General features: G+C 38.2%; 1 protein-coding gene across 1 annotated transcript in view; it reads left to right on the top strand.

The window, feature by feature from the left end:
* Window positions 1-7,478, top strand: part of RAD21 (RAD21 cohesin complex component) — a 28,349-nt gene extending 20,871 nt beyond the window's left edge. The window contains exons 11-14 of the mRNA XM_055432058.2: window positions 42-187; window positions 3,155-3,304; window positions 5,081-5,164; window positions 5,769-7,478. Coding sequence (XP_055288033.1) covers window positions 42-187; window positions 3,155-3,304; window positions 5,081-5,164; window positions 5,769-5,960 — 572 coding nt within the window. The 3' untranslated portion in view covers window positions 5,961-7,478. The remainder of the gene's footprint in view (window positions 1-41; window positions 188-3,154; window positions 3,305-5,080; window positions 5,165-5,768) is intronic.
* The last annotated feature ends 10,521 nt before the right edge of the window (window positions 7,479-17,999 follow it).

Raw genomic sequence — 17,999 nt, 5'->3', positions numbered from 1 at the left:
ACTGTATGACCTAAGTCTTCTCTTCATATGACCAATTGTAGATGAGCCCATTTTGGAAGAGCCAAGCCGCCTTCAGGAGTCTATGGAGACCAGCAGAACAAACTTGGATGAGTCAGCCATGCCCCCACCACCACCTCAGGGAGTTAAACGAAAAGCTGGACAAATTGACCCAGAACCCGTGATCCCTGTAAGCACATCTCTCCATCAAAATGTTTGGGATGTTCAGACAGTATTTTAGATCCCTAGTAGTAGCAAGTGTTATTTAAGGAGACCTTTTGAAGAATCTTGGTTTGGGCAGAAAATAGCAAGCAATGGATCCAGAGAGAAAAAATGGCAGCCATGGATCTAAATACAGTGTGCCCTGAGTGGGAGTTGGTTTTAGTTTAGAAGTTTTTGTTTTTTTCTGACTCTTGGATAGTCTTGCTTCAGAGTGGCCTGAACATCCTTGGCTAATATGGAATCCTTGACACTGAACTTAGTTCTAATTTTATTTTATTTCTCAAACATTAGCCCATGGTGAATCAGACAATTCTAGATAGAATAAGAAGCAACATAAGGAACCTGTTAAATACATTTTGAGTAAAATAGAACAAGCTTCCTGCTAATAAATAACTGTTAGCAAGATGGAACACTTTCCCTCCATTTTTATTGAGATAAAATTGACATATAAATAGTTTGGGGTGTATGATGTGATTCATGGGGTCGCGGAGAGTCAGACACGACTGAGCGACTGAACTGACTGATGTAATGACTTGATACATGTATATATTGTGAAATGATTACTATGGTAAGTTTAGTTACTATCCATCACTTTACAGAATTAGATTTTTTTCTTGTCACACAAGATCTACTCTGAGCAATTTTCAAGTGTGTAGTTATATTTGGTTGAACCTCCTTATCCGTGGATGTATACTGAGGGCTGTCTGGAATAAGTGTTTTATGTAAGATACTTGAGTGTCAGTGAATTTTTCTATTTAGAAGGGATCCTGAAACCAACCCCTTGCAGATACGGAGGTACAATTGTATTGTTAATTGTAATCATCATATTGTGTGTTAGATCCCCCAAACTTACTATAACTGGAAGATTATACTGTGACCAGCACCTACTGCTCCATCTCATTTCCTCCACCTTCTAGCTTCACGACCACCATTCTCTCTGCTTCTGTGAGTGTCAGCTTTGTAAGATTCCATATGTAAGTGATGCAGCTGTCATATAGGACTCATCTTCATTTCCCTTAGCATAGTGCTCTCCAGGTCCATCCATGTGGTCACAAAGGGCATAATTTTTTGTGGTGAATAATGATACATCGGTGTGTGTGTATCATATTTTCTTTATCCATTTATGTGTTGATGGACACTTAGGTGGTTTTCATAGCTTAGCTGTGAACATGGAAGCAGCTTTTCCAGATAGTAATTTCATTTCCTTTGGATAAATACCTGAAAGTGAAATTTCTAGTTTTAATTAAGTTTTTATTTTTTGAGGAACTTCCACACTGTTTCCATAATGGCTGAGCCAGTTTACATTTGCACCAGCAGTGCGTGAAGAAGGTTCCCTTTTCTCCTCATCCTTGCCAACACTTGCTCTCTCTCGTCTTTTTTGGTGTTCTAACAGGTTAGTTATTCAGACAGGTGTCAGGTGATACTCTTGTGGTTTTTATTTACGTTGCCTGATTAGAGATGTGTTGAGCACCTGTCCTTGTACCTGTTGGTCATCAGGTATATTGTCTTTGGAAAAATGTGTGTTCAGATCCATTGCCCATTTTCAGTTTGTTTTGCTCTTGAGCTAAGTTGAGTTGTTGATATATCTTGAATATTAGTCTCTTATCAGATAAATGATTTGCAGATATTTCCCCATTCTGTAGGTTGCCTTTTCATTTTATTGATGGTATCCTTTGCAGTGTGTTTTAGTTTGATGAAGTCTGACTTGTTTATTTTTGCTTTTATTGCCTTTGCTTTTGGTGTCAAATCCAAAAATGTCTGTCACAACCAATGTTTCTTACCAGTGTTTTCTTCTAGTGGTGTTATGGTTTCAAATCTTAGATTCAAGTCTTCAATTCATTTCATTCTTATACATGTGACTGTCTAGTTTACCCAACACCATTTATTGAAGAGATTGTCCTTGTATACTGTTGGCTCCTTTGTGCTAAATTCACCAAAGAGTGTAGATTTATTCCTAGGCCTCTGTTCTCTTCCAGATTCTGGTTTATTGTTTAGCAAACATTCCTGCATATCTATAGTACAAAGTAGTTTCAAGCTGTCTCATTAAGAAACTCGAATATATTTGTCCGAAAAGTAAAGTAGCATCTTGCTACTTCATTTAAACTGGCTACCATTAAGTTGACTTCAGTGTCCTATTGTAAGTGAAAAGGAAGGTGGTCTGGTTTGAAGCTTCCCAAGCTTAAGTCTATAGAATACATTAATTTGGACAAAGGGAGATTTTTTGGTACCTTAGGCTCTTGGTTCAGCCTCCATCAAGACGCTGGCAAAAGAATATTCCTTGCGAATTTTAAGAACTAGTTCTCTAAGCTCCCCCTGATGTTAAAGAGTTGTAAAAGGCTGGGCGCATTTTTCTTTTTGAGTTCAGGAAGGGGAGCAGGTGGGTTGCTTTAGTACCACTCTCTGGATAATTGTTCCCTTGTCAGTATTTTCATGTTCTCATTTGTTTGTATTAAGTCAGAGAAGAAAATACAAGAAATGGGTCCACAGAAAAATAGTCTCCTCATTTGTATTATTTGCTTCAGGAAGAGCCCAAGACCTGTTTAGCACTCAAGCTGGGTTGCAATAACCTTACGGCAGTCTTACACAGTAATGGTTGCCTGTGCCAGGCTAATTAGTGTTAAAGCCTTTTTGCATTGCCCTGGAGTCAGTAGATTCTGTTTATTTCTAAAATGTTAATACAGAAAGTTTTGAGGGTTTTTTGTTAGTGTTTGCAAATAGTATAAAAACAAAGCACCTTTGCTGTAGGATAAGACAGTGAATGGATTTTCTTTTGTAAACTAATATTGAGACTTGTAATCAGTTTTTGATTATGAGGAAGTGTGGTGGTGTGATCCCAGTATTTCTTTTCTTTTTGAAAACTGCAGCAACTACATACTTAAAAGAAGCTACACTTAAAATATGCATCCTTAAATTGCCTTGTTTTTATTGCTTTAAGCCTCAGCAGGCAGAGCAGATGGAAATACCTCCTGTAGAGCTGCCCCCAGAAGAACCTCCAAATATCTGTCAGTTAATTCCGGAGTTAGAACTTTTACCAGAAAAAGAAAAAGAGAAGGAGAAGGAGAAAGAAGATGATGAAGAGGAAGAGGTAAGGAAATGTAAAAAAGATCTGATGAGTAAATTCCCATTCCAGATTTAGTGAAAATCTTCAACCAGCTTGTTTTTATTTTTCATATTGGAGCTGCGTTAATTATCAGAGTGATGAAAAATGTTTGAACAAAAACAAAACTTAGCCAAATTCTTAGTGGTCTAGACCAGGGGTCCCCCACCATTGTTAGGAACTAGGTGGGCCTCACAGCAGGGGGTGAGCAGCAGGTGAAGGAGCGAAGTTTTATCTGTATTTATAGCCACGCCCCATCCTTATACCTCCTGAGCTGTACCTCCTGTCAGATCAGTGGCGTTAGATTCTCATAGGAGTGCAAACCACTGTGAAATGTGCACGCAGGGGACCTAGGTTGTGCATGCCTTATGATTATCTAATGCCAGTAGAGCCAAGGGGTGATGTTAGTGCTGGGGAGCGCCCTCCACTGTCTCCCATCACCCCCACATGGGAGCATCTAGTTGGATGCAAACAAACTCAGGGCTCTTACTGCTCAACATTATGGTAAGTTTTATAATTATTTCATATATCACAACGTAGTAATAGAAATAAAGCACACGATAAATGTAATTCTCTTGATTCATACCCAAATCATCACACCCTACCCCCATCCATGGAAAAGTTGTCTTCTACAAAAACCGGTCCCTGGTGCCAAAAAGGTTGCAGACCACTGCTCAAGACCCTCAAGTTTTATGCTGTGTTAAATAATTCACTCGGTCCCTTGTGGACTTTTGGAGGACAAGAGGTTTGCCCTTTCACTGATTTCTTGACTTCTAAATTGTAAGCTGCTCTCGTTGTCGAGGGTCAATTCTTACTGCTACTAACATCTGCCTCTCGTATAACCCCTCTATTTGTGAGGGGTTTGTTTTTACATTAGAGTGGAGTGGGATGTGACTTGGCTGATCTGATTTTTATTTTTTTAAAAAGTAGAGGTAGTTTGGGAATGGATTTCCTTTTCCTCATGCACACTTTGGCTGTTCAGGGTCTTTTGTCTTCCCAACCCCCTGCCCCCCTCTTTTGTTGGATCTTTAAGATTGTTATAGAAGACTTAGATATTTTTCTGTTTGATGTCCTGTCAAATAATTTATTAAACCTTTATGTTTAAAGTTTCTTCCAAGACTAATTCTCATTACCATCTGTTCATATTTGTAATTTATGCCAGCATAGGTTTCATAACCATTTAGGGCTTGATTATGAGCCGTACATTGTTTTAAAGTAAGAATCTAGCCCCAGAGTTCTTCCAACCTGTGTTCTAGAGTATCTCAGACTGTGTTCAATTAGTATTTAAAATTATACTTTCTGATAGTTTTGAAATCAACTCCTGGTCCTTTGGATATTATGTATAGTTCCAGCATAGGTGGGGAGTAGCTCAGCTCTTGCCCGGTGCCAACCTCAGTCTTGCAGGTGGCAGGTGACTGGGAACCAGGCTGTTACAGTTAAATATATATTATAAATTGTAGCCCATTCCTTTTGAAACACCTGATATGATTTTCTTATCTTAGTAGTGGCCAGTAACCCATCGCTTGGCAGCATTAGTCCATGGACCACCCTGTGTAGATCCCATGCTTCTAGATCAGTACAGAATCATAAAATCACCTAAATGCACAGAAGACATTCTTCTGTAATTTAAAAAAAGACTTTGAAGTAAATGCTAAGTGTTTTTCCACTAACCAAAATACACAGTTTAGAGCTTTCAGGAGACAACAGAAACGCTTCATTTTGTAGCAGTTTTGTCAGTTTTTGTGTGGGATCATTTTCACTTAGGATGAAGATGCTTCAGGGGGTGATCAGGATCAAGAGGAAAGAAGGTGGAACAAAAGGACCCAGCAGATGCTTCATGGTCTTCAGGTATGCCAGTGAAGGCTTAGAGAAAAAATTTCATCAAAGGCTTTTGGCATTGTTTCCTTAAAAGGAAAAGTTACATGCCATATAACCAGCAAGTCTGCCTTTTGTGAAACTTCTTCCAAAACCACATACCTTAAACTACTTTAATACATAAGCTGTTAGGCTAAAATCAAGCCTGGAAAGCATCCAGGCGAACACTTTCCCACTGTTACTCTGCAAAGCAGAACTCCTTGGTGTGTGTATACATCTTATTTTTGGTTGAGTAAATTTAATGTGTTGAATCATTAAATTTGTCAAATCATTGTACAGGGTTAGAGTGTCACTTATCCTTGGGCCTTCATGTATCAGATACAGAGGAGGTTGCTTGAATGTCTGTGAAATACCAGGCAAGATCCTGAGGGTCTCCTAAAATAGATTCAAAAGATAGTTGAAAGTTTACAAAACTGTAAGTGCCACATTTTACTATTTTATCAGTTCAATTAAATCTACAAAGAAATGAAACATGAGAAACATTCACATACTATACAAAAATAGTATGCTTCTGAAATTACTGCTTTGGTTTGCTGATTACTTTTGTTTTAATTTTTCCTCTCTTTTTTTATTTCAGCGAGCTCTCGCTAAAACTGGAGCTGAATCTATCAGTTTGCTTGAATTGTGCCGAAACACAAACAGAAAGCAAGCTGCAGCAAAGTTCTACAGCTTCTTGGTTCTTAAAAAGCAGCAAGCTATTGAGCTGACACAGGAAGAACCATACAGTGATATCATTGCAACACCAGGACCAAGGTTCCACATTATTTGAGCAGCTAGAAACATTAGAGCTAGTGTTCATTTCACTAGTGTGTACAAATTGCCCCCATGTGTAGGGCACACAAAACCCTTCCAGAAATTTTACATTTTTGTCTGTACAAAGTCTCTGCCTTTTTTTTTCATTTTTTCCAGTATTTTAAATTTACCCATTTCCTCTTTAAGCAGAACTGCTTGTATGGTGTTTGTATTCTGGTGGAGAAAGCAAGCACCCCAAGATTAGTTTAACAGTCCAGAACAGATGTGTGCAATATTGGAGCATATAATTGAGTAGCAACGGAAAGTTGGGATTTTCATCTTAGTTCTCCATTACTGCATTGTAAAGGAGAACATTTCAGGAAAAAACACCTGACAGTTAAGAACAGTAGTGTGAATCTTTAACAGAAACTGTCTTTTTCCATCAGCAACACCCAGCAGTCTTAGAAGGGACCACTGTCCTTCAGGGATGGTGCCCCAAACAGAGACTGTCTTCTCGGGATAAGTTTTAAAGTATAATTTCACAATTCACCATGGTGGGGGCGGGGGGGGGGGTTGGTATGTGAAATTGTACTGTAACTATAAAAAGATAGGACTTGGTTTAAAGTGCCCTATTTTGTAAATCATTCCATTTGAAACTTTTTAATGAATCTTATTATGCTGAAATCTGTTGTTTTAGTGAGACTCTAAAATGAGCAGAAATAGACTTTTTAGAGTAGAATGAATATAAAAAGCATCTATAATTTTCCAGGAGCTATAAATTAAGGTTTTAAAAAGACGTTTGGACATATTTGAGTATGCAGATCATGAAAATAGAAATTGCTATGCTAACTGAAAGGACAGACTGATGGGAAATTGTACAACTGGTAGACTTAACCTTTAAGCAGACAGTGCTGTAAAAACTAATGGCTTCTTTGATATTTATTGTAAGTTTTAGTACTGATCTTTTTTTCCAAAGCTTGCACACTCCTTTGTTTGGAACTGTAATAGCTTTGCAACAGAAATCCAATAGTTTCCTATAATTTAAGTAAAAACATCCAAATAAAGGCTTTAAATATTAACAGACCAGGTAGCACCAGAAATTATGTGACTATTATGATTATCAAAACATGTCTTAACTTTTTAGGGCAAAATTACACGCTTAAAGTTCTAGCTTAAGTGTTGGCACTTGTGTGGAAAAAAAAAATCACTCAGACTTCAGTGTATACCCAATAATTTTAAATTATGTGCGATGTTTTAAATTTGTGAACTCGTAATTACTGTTTTGATGAATCAGTTTCTTGAGAATGGTAATTGTATAAGATTGCTATTAACGCTTTATTTCAGTATCATGTGCCTGTAAACCATGGATTTTTCTCCCTTTGTATAAAGACATTGTAGATAATTCAATGTTTGATTATATAGAAAGGTCAGTTTCTCGTTACACATTTTGTTAGTCTGGTTTTTGTTGCTTATCGGGTTTAATATTGTTCTTGAAAATAGTTGATGCTATGTTATGTATAACTTTTCTAATAAAAGTTGTGTTATAAGCTGTAAATTTTGGATTATTGGTATTCAGTTGGTGGCATTCCCCAAGAATATTGCTTCGTATTTTTTGCCTTAACTAGAATAATTATCCACACCAATAGTAAGTGAATTTTTCAAGAGATCTTTATAGAGTACAAAACAATAAATCTTTACAATGTGTATTAGAATGTATTAAGATTAAAATGAAACCAATAAATGGCTAATGCTGAGGAATCTTTTGGGGCATAGTTATAGTCTTGTAATTGCTAAGTACATACAAATTATGACATACCTGGGGGTGGGGGTATCCTTGGGGGTCTAAACAAACAGCCAATTAACAATGTCCTGGAGATTTGCTGGATCCATCTGAGAAACCTGCTTTAGCCAGGGCGTTCAATAGGTAACTTGCACCATACCCATCTTTACATTCAAGCATCTGACTTGTCCCACCACCAGCTGTGAACTTTTCAGACACTTAAGACTTTATGCACTCAGGAAACAGACAAAAGCCTCTCTTTGAAAGCTGATGCTTGATAGAGACGCAGAGGTGCAAAAGCACTTGTGCACACAGCAGGGGAAGAGGACGGTGGAGCAAACAGAGAGTGGCACTGACACACGTACAGAACCACGTGTAAAACAGCTAGCTGGTGGAGAGCTGCTACAGAACACGGAGCTCAGTTCGGTGCCCTGTGATGACCTAGAGGGCAGGACGGAGGCTCAGGAGGGAGGGGGTGTGTGTATGCACACAGCTAATTCATGTTGCTGTACGGCAGAAACCGTCACAACATTGTAAAGCAATGATGTTCAAAAATGTTTTTTTAATATAAATACACAGAGGGGAGGGAAAAAAGCTGATGCTTAGGGTTCACGCTTCTAATTTAGCACTTCTGTAGGGGCTGACTGTGATCCTCTTAAGAGACTAGGAAAACCAGCAGCCACCTCTGGTTTGCATCAAGTCACCAGTATATCCCTGAGACAAGATCATAAACATGTCTGATACCCCAGCTTTTATGGCTGCTGCCTGAGGGAAGGACCCTTGATCAGCTAATTCTGATAACCAACAGGATTCACAAGTTGACATCCAAACCAAAGGACTGTAGCAAACAGCAAGGGAATCAACCGACTCAGGAGTGCACGTGCACACAGACCCAGGCCCAAGTCGGAGGGAGCAGACAAAACGCCCACCTGGAAGGTGCCTAGATACACACTTCACCAGCCAAATAACTTACAACAAAGGAGCCAAGAATATGTAATTGGGAAATGACAGTCTCTTCAAAAGTGGTATTGGGAAAACAATAACCACATACAAAAGAAAGAAGCTGGAAATTACAGAATTTACTATAAATCAAGTAAAGTTTGACTATAAGACATAAAGCCATAAAATTCCTATAAGAAAACAGGTGACAAGCTCCTTGAAATCAGTCTCAACTAAGATTTTTTTTGGATCTGACCTTAGAAAGCAACAAGACTACCAAGTAGGACTATATCAAACCAAAAAGCTTTTGCACAGCAAAGAAAACTGCCGGAAAACTGAAAACAAAATTGGAAAAAATATTTATATATCTGATAAGAGATTAATATGTAAAACTTGAAGAAATCACAACTCAATAACAATCATTTTAAAATGGGGAGAGCGTCAAGACAATTTTCCAAAAAAAGAAATACAGATGGCCGACAATTACATGAAAAAAAGCTCGTTATCTCTAATAATCAGGGAAATGGAAATCAAAACCACAATGAGAGCACATCACACCTGTCAGAATGTCTATTATCAGAAAAACAAGAAATTATAAGTGGTGAAGATGTGGAGAAAAGGGAATACTTGGATGTTGTTAGACTGAATGGGTGCGGCCACTGTGGAACAGTATGGAGGGTCCTTTGAAAATGAAAAATAGAGTTGACATGTGATCCAGCATATCTGCTTGTGGATGTAGGAAGAAATCAAAAACACTGAAGAAGACACACATCCAAATTTATTGCATCATTATTTATAAAACCCAACATACAGAAGCAACCTAAGTGTCTATGATGGATGAATAGGTAAAAACTCTGTGTGTCTTTTATATACACACAGACACACAATGGAATATTCTTCAGCCATAAGAAATTACATGAAACCTCACTATTAGCAAAACGGGTGGAGCTTCAGGACAGTATGCTAAATGACATGTAAGTCAGATAAAACCAAAGACCACGTGATATCACTTATATGTGGAATCTAAAACAACAAAAACTCCCAAATTCACAGATACAGGGAACAGATGAGTGGTTGCCAAAGGTACGTGGGGAAGGAGGGATTGGTGAAATGGGTGAAGGAAGCCAAAATGTATAAACTTCAAGTTAGAAAATAAGTCCTAGGGATGTCAGACATAGCACAGTGACTACAGTTCTTAATACTGTACTGCACAACTGAAAGTTGCTAATAGTATACCTTAAAAGTTCTCACAAGAAAAAACTTGTCATTACATATGGTGATGGATGTTAACGTGATCATTCTGCAATATATACAAATATCAAATCATTATGTTGTGCACTCGAAACTAATGATATATTCACCTCAAGAAGGCAAAGTGGTTGTCTGAGGAGGCCTTATGAATAGCTGAGAAAAGAGAAACAAAAGGCCAAGGAGAAAGGGAAAGATAAACCCAAGTAAATGCAGAATTCCAAAGAAAAGCAAGAAGAGATAAGAAAGTCTTCTGAGTGAACAATGCAAAGAAATAGAGGAAAACAACAAAATGAGAAAAGACGAGATCTCTTCAAGAAAACTGGATACATCAAGGGAACGTTTCATGCAAAGATGGGCACAATCAAGGACAGAAACAGCAAGGACCTCACAGAAGCAATTAAGAAAAGGTGGGAAGAATACACAGAACTATACAGGAAAGGTCTTAATGAACCAGATGACCATGATGGTGTGGGCACTCACCTAGAGCCAAATATCCTGGAATGTGAAGTCAAGTGGGCCTTAGGAAGTATTACTATGAACAAAGCTAGTGGAGGTGATGGAATTCATGTGGAGCTATTTCATATCCTAAAATATGATGCTGTTAAAGTGTTGCACTCACTATGCCAGCAAATTGGGGAAACTCAGCAGTGCCCACAGGACTGGAAAAGGTCAGTTTTCATTCCAATCCAAAAGAAAGACAAGCCAAAGAATGTTCAAACGACTACAATTGCACTCATTTCACACACTAGCAAGGTAATGCTAAAAATCCTTCAAGCTAGGCTTCAACTGTATGTGAGCTGAGAACTTCCAGATGTACAAGCTGGATTCAGAAAAAGCAGAGGAACCAGAGATCAAACTGCAAATATCCGTTGGATCATAGACAAAGCAAGGGAATTTTTAAAAAATATTTCTTCTTCACTGACGATGACTATGTGGATCACAACAAACTGTGGAAAATTCTTAAAGAGATGGGAATACTAGACCACCTGACCTGTCTCCTGAGAAACCTGTATGCAGGCCAAAAAGCAACAGTTAAAAACACATGGAAAAATGGACTGGCTCAAAATTGGGACAGGAATACAGCAAGGCTGCATACTGTCACCCTGCTTATTTAACTTATATGCAGAGTACATCATGTGAAATGCTGGACTGGATGAAGCACAAGTTGGAATCAAGATTGCTGGGAGAAATATCAACAACCTCAGATATGCAGATGACACCACCCTACTGGCAGAAAGTGAAGAACTAAAGAGCCTCTTGATGAGAAGTGAAAGAGAAGAGTGAAAAAGCTGGATTAAATCTCAACATTCAAAAAATGAAGATCATGGCATCCAGTCCCATCATTTCATGGCAAACAGATGGAAAAAAGTAAAAATGGTGACATTTTATTTTCTTGGACTCCAGAATCACTGCAGATGGTGACTGCAGCCACAAAATTAAAAGACGTTTGCTCATTGGAAAGAAAGCTATGACAATCCTAGACAGTGTATTAAAAAGAAGAGATACCACTTTGCTAATAAAGGTCCTATAGTCAAAGCTATGGTTTTTCCAGCAGTCATGTATGGATATGAGAGTGGGACTATAAAGAAGGCTAAGCGCCAAATAATTGAGGCTTCCAAACTGTGGTGCTGGAGAAGACTCTTGAGAGTCCCTTGGACAGCAAGGAGATCAAACCAGTTAATCCTAAAGGAAATAACCCTGAATATTCATTGGAAGGACTGAAGCTGAAGCTCCAATACTTTGGCAATGAGCCAACTCACTGGAACAGACCCTGATGCTGGGAAAGATTGAGGGCAAGATGAAAAGGGGACGACAGAGAATCAGATGATTGGATGGCATCATCAACTCAATGGACATGAGTTTGAGCAATCTCCAGGAGATGGTGAAGGACAGGGAAGCCTGGGGTGCTGCAGTCCATGGGGTTGCAGAGAAAACAATACTTCAGTTTAAAACAAAGAAATAATAGCTGAGAATTTTCCAAGTCTGGGTAGAGAATTGTATATCCAAGTATACAAAGCTAATATAACCCTATTAACTCAGTGCAAATAAAACCATATCTAAGACACATTATAACGACCCTGTCAAAAATCAAAAATAAAGAGAGAATCCTAACAGCAGCCAAGGGAAAAAGATAATAACCTATAAAGAAATTCCCATCAGGCTCTAAGCAGATTTCTCAGTTAAATGTCTAGGTCAGGAGTCATGCAATGACATATTCAAAGTTGAAAGAAAAATAATTGCCAGCCCAAAATTTTCTAGAGCAGAAAAAAATCCGGTGGAGTTCATCACCCCTAGACCCGCTTTGCAAGAAATGCTAAAAGTAGTTTTTCAAGCTGAAATGAAATAATGTCAATCAGTAACAAAAATGTACAAAAGTATACAGCATATGGGTAAAAGTACACATTCAAACTTAGAAAACTAATTCTGTAGTAGGACCATGTGTTAGCCACTTAACTACAGTATAAACATCAAAAGAAAAGAGTATTAAAAATAATTATAGCTATTATAATTTGTTAATGAACACACTATATAAAAAGTAAATAATGCATCAAAAATTTAAAGGAGGAAAAGCAAAAAGGTGAAGCTCTTGTAGACAATTAACATTCCTATCATCTTAAAATAGACTTTTATTTATCAGATGTCTTTTTTTAATTTATTTTAATCGGAGACTAATTACTTTACATTATTATATTGGTTTTGCCATACATTGACATGAATCTGCCCCAGGTGTACATATGTTCCCCATCTTGAACCCCCCCTCCCACCTCCCTACCCATCCCATCCCTCTGGTTCATCAGAGTGCACCAGCCCCTAGCATCCTGTATCATTCATCGAACTTGGACTGGCGATTTCGTTTCACATATGATAATATAGATGTTTCAATGCCATTCTCCCATATCAGATGTCTTATTTAACCATCTTAGTAACCACAAGGCAACAGCCTATAGTAAAAGCGTAAAAAATAAAGAAAGGGGAAACAGAATACATGATCATAAAAAATCACCAATTTACAAAAGTAGCCAGAAATGAGGTAAAAATAAACAATGGAAATATAAAACAAACTGATAACTATTAATAAAACTGCATTAGTTAAGTCCTTACCTATCAATAATAACTCTAAATATGTGTGAGTTGAATTCACCAATGAAAATACCCAGAATGGCTGAAGGGATTAAAGTCTAGACCCAAATATATACTACCTACATCAGACTCACTTCAGAGTTAAGGGCACACATAGGCCCAGAGTGAAGGGATGGGAAAAGATATTCCTTACAAGTAGAAGCAAAAAGCATGTGGAAGCAACTAATCTTGTACCAAACACAACAGACTTTAAGACAAAACCATTAATAAAAGACAAAGAAGGTCAATGTATAATGATAAAGGGGCTCAATTCACCAAGATATAGTAATTACAAACATTCACACACCCAACATCAAGGCACCCAAATATACACATTATGCGTGCTCAGTCGCTTCAGTTCAGTTCAGTCGCTCAGTCGTGTCCGACTCTCCGCGACCCCATGAATCACAGCACGCCAGGCCTCCCTGTCCATCACCAAATCCCAGAGTTCACTCAAACTCATGTCCATCAAGTCGGTGATGCCATCCAGCCATCTCATTCTCTGTCATCCCCTTCTCCTCCCGCCCCCAATCCCTCCCAGCATCAGGGTCTTTTCCAGTGAGTCAACTCGTCGCATGAGGTGGCCAAAGTATTGCAGTTTCAGCTTTAGCATCAGTCCTTCCAATGAACACCCAGGATTGATCTCCTTTAGAATGGACTGGTTGGACCTCCGTGCAGTCCAAGGGACTCTCAAGAGTCTTCTCCAGCACCACAGTTCAAAAGCATCAATTCTTCGGCGATCAGCTTTCTTCACAGTCCAACTCTCACATCCATACATGACCACTGGAAAAATCATAGCCTTGATTAGATGAACCTTGGTTGGCAAAGTAATGTCTCTGCTTTTTAATATACTATCTAGGTTGGTCATAACTTTCCTTCCAAGGAGTAAGCGTCTTTTAATTTCATGACTGCAATCAGCATCCGCAGTGATTTTGGAGCCCAAAAAGATAAAGTCTGACACTGTTTCCACTGTTTCCCCATCTATTTCCCATGAAGTGATGGGACCAGATGCAATGATCTTTGTTTTCTGAATGTTGAGCTTCAAGCCAACATTTTCACTCTCCTCTTTCACTTTCATCAAGAGGCTTTTGAGTTCCTCTTCACTTTCTGCCATAAGGGTGGTGTCATCTGCATATCTGAGGTTATTGATATTTCTCCCAGAAATCTTGATTCCAGCTGGTGCTTCTTCCAGCCCAGCGTTCCTCATGATGTACTCTGCATATAAGTTAAATAAGCAGGGTGACAATATACAACCTTGACGTACTCCTTTTCCTATTTGGAACCAGTCTGTTGTTCCATGACCAGTTCTGACTGTTGCTTCCTGACCTGCATACAGGTTTCTCAGGAGGCAGGTCAGGTGGTCTGGTATTCCCATTTCTTTCAGAATGTTCCACAGTTTATTGTGATCGACACAGTCAAAGGCTTTGGCATAGTCAATGAAGCAGAAATAGATGTTTTTCTGGAACTCTCTTGCTTTCTCCATGATCCAGCGGATGTTGGCAATTTGATCTCTGGTGCCTCTGCCTTTTCTAAAACCTGCTTGAACATCTGGGAGTTCACGGTTCACATATTGCTGAAGCCTGGCTTGGAGAATTTTGAGCATGACTTTACTAGCGTGTGAGATGAGTGCAATTGTGTGGTAGTTTGAGCATTCTTTGGCATTGCCTTTCTTTGGGATTGGAATGAAGACTGACCTTTTCCAGTCCTGTGGCCACTGCTGAGTTTTCCAAATTTGCTGGCATATTGAATGCAGCATTTTCACAGCATCATCTTTCAAGACTTGAAATAGCTCAACTGGAATTCTATCACCTCCACTAGCTTTGTTCGTAGTGATGCTTTTTAAGGCCCATTTGACTTCACATTCCAAGATGTCTGGCTCTAGGTCAATGATCACATTATCGTGATTATCTTGGTCGGGAAGATCTTTTTTGTACAATTCTTCTGTGTATCCATGCCACCTCATCTTAATATCTTCTGCTTCTGTTAGGTCCATACCATTTCTGTTCTTTATCGAGCCCATCTTTGCATGAAAAGTTCCCTTGGAATCTCTAATTTTCTTGAAGAGATCTCTTGTTTTTCCTATTCTGTTGTTTTCCTCTATTTCTTTGCATTGATCGCTGAGGAAGGCTTTCTTATCTCTCCTTGCTATTCTTTGGAACTCTGCATTCAGATGCTTATATCTTTCCTTTTCTCCTTTGCTTTTCGCTTCTCTTCTTTTCACAGCTATTTGTAAGGCCTCCTCAGACAGCCATTTCGCTTTTTTGCATTTCTTTTCCATGGGGATGGTCTTGGTCCCTGTCTCCTGTACAATGTCACGAACCTCCGTCCAGAGTTCATCAGGCACTCTATCAGATCTAGACCCTTAAATCTATTTCTTACTTCCACTGTATAATCATAAGGGATTTGATTTAGGTCATATCTGAATGGTCTAGTGGTTTTCCCTACTTTCTTCAATTTAAGTCTGAATTTGGAGTTCAGTCGTGTCCAACTCTGTGCGACCCTATGGACTGTAGCCCTCTAGGCTCCTCTTTCCATGAGGATTCTCCAGGCAAGAATACTGGAGTAGATTGCCATGCTCTCCTCCAGGGAATCTTCCCAACCCAGGGATCGAACCCAAGTCTCATGTCCCTTGCATTAGCTGGTGGGCTCTTTACCACTAGCACCACCTGGGAAGCCCTTGTTTTACAGCAAATAATAAACATCTCTGCAGGGAGAAAGAGGAAGTAATAGTAGGGAGTTTAGTACCCCACATTCAACAATGGATAGATCACCTAGACCAAAATCCAAAAATGAAACGTTGGACTTCAGTGATACATTAGACAAGATGAATTTACACATTTACAGAACATTCCATCCAAAAGCAGCAGAATACACACTCTTCTCAAGTACACATGGAACATTCTTCAAGAATAACTATATATTAGACCATCAAACAAGTCAACAAATTAAAGCAAACAAATAATATCAAGCATCTTTTCTGCCAACAATGGTATGAAATTAGAAATTTACAAGAGGAAAGCTAGAATATTCATAAATATGTGGAGATAAAACAAAATACCCTTGAGCAACAAATGGGTTAAAGAAGAAATTGAAAGAGAAATAAAAAATAAATTGGAACAAATAAAAATGAAACAGATCAAAACTTACGGGATGCAACAGAAGCAGTTGTAAAAGGGAAGGTTAGAGCAGTAAATAAAAATACCTACATAAGAAAGACAAAGATTTCAAATAGCCAACCTAACCTTACATCTTAATAAACTATAAAAAAGAAAAACTAAGCCTAAGGTTAATAAAATGAAGGAAATAATAAATTCAAGTGGAAATCAATGAAATAGAGACTAAAAAAGACATTAGGGAAAAAAAATGAAACTAAGAGCTTTTTTTTGAAAAGATAAAGTAGACAAATGTCTAGGTAGACTACTAATAAAGAAGAGAGGACTCAAAATTAGAAATGAAAGGGGAGACAAATTGATAATATGGAAATATAAAGTATTATCAGGGAATATTATAAACAATACATGACAACTTAGAATAGTGGATACATTTCTAGAACCTACAAGACTGAATTAGGAATAGAAAATCTGAATAGAAAAATCACAAGTGGTGAGACTGAATCAGTAATCAAAAACAATCCAATATTTAAAAAAAAAGCACAGAAGGAAATGGATTCACTGGTGAATTCCATCAATCATTCGAAGAATTAACACCAAACTTTCTCAACCTTTCCAAAACACAGAAGAGAAGGAACACGTGCAAATTCATCTTACCAGACCAGCATTACCCTGATACCAAAAACAAACAAGGACACTACAAGAAAAGAAAACTATAGGCCAATAACCCTGTGGAATATAAATGCAAAAATAGCAAAATATTAGCAAACTGACTACAACAGTATATTAAGAGGATCATACACCACAACCAAGTTAGATTTTTTCCAGGGATATAAGGATGGATCCATATCTGCCGATCAGTCATGTGATACACTTCAGTAACGAAAGGGTAAAAATCAACAGAGGTACAGAAAGCATTTGACAAAATTCAACATCTTTCATTATCAAAACTGTCAACAAAATGGCTATAGAGGCAATGTACCTCAACATAATAAAATCCATATATCACAGGCCCACAGCTAGCATCATACTAAATGGTGAAAGGCTGAAAGCTTTTTCTCTAAGATGAAGAGCAAGGCAAGAACACCCACTCTTTGAACTTTTATTAAAAACAGTACTGGAAGTCCTAGTCAGAGCAATTAGGCAGAATAAATAAATAAATAAAAGGCATTCAAATCAGAAAATAAAAAGTAAAGCTGTATCTACTTACACATGATTGTATATATACATAACCCTAAAGACTCCCCCTCAAAAAAAATATTATAATAAATAGATTTAGTAAAGTTGTAGGATATAAAATCAGTGCACAAAAATCAGTTTCATTTCAACACACTAACAATAAATTATTAGAATGAGAAATTAAGAAAATTATCTGATTTACAATTATATCAAAAAGGATACAATACCTCAGGATAAATTTTATTAAGGAAGTGAAAGAGCATGCACTGGAAACTATACAATATTGAGAGAAACTGAAGACATGAATAGATGGAAAGATATTCTGTGCTTATGATTAAAAGAATTAATATTATTAAATATCCACACTGCTGCTGCTGCTGCTAAGTCACTTCAGTCGTGTCCGACTCTGTATGACCCCATAGACAGAAGCCCACCAGGCTCCCCCATCCCTGGGATTCTCCAGGCAAGAACACTGGAGTGGGTTGCCATTTCCTTCTCCAATGTGTGAAAGTGAAAAGTGAAAGTGAAGTTGCTCAGTCGTGTCCGACCCTTAGCGAACCCATGGACTGCAGCCTACCAGGCTCCTCCATCCATGGGATTTTCTAGGCAAGAGTACTGGAGTGGCTTGCCATTGCCTTCTCCATACTACCTAATGCAATAAACAGATTCAACGTAATCCCTAGCAAAATTCCAACAG

Source organism: Moschus berezovskii, chromosome 16 (assembly GCF_049115385.1).
Source record: "Moschus berezovskii isolate FMDL1 chromosome 16, NW_MosBer_1.0, whole genome shotgun sequence".
NCBI classification, from domain to species: Eukaryota; Metazoa; Chordata; class Mammalia; order Artiodactyla; family Moschidae; genus Moschus; species Moschus berezovskii.
Note: the sequence above shows the minus strand (reverse complement) of the source record. Positions and strands in the feature narration are given on the sequence as shown.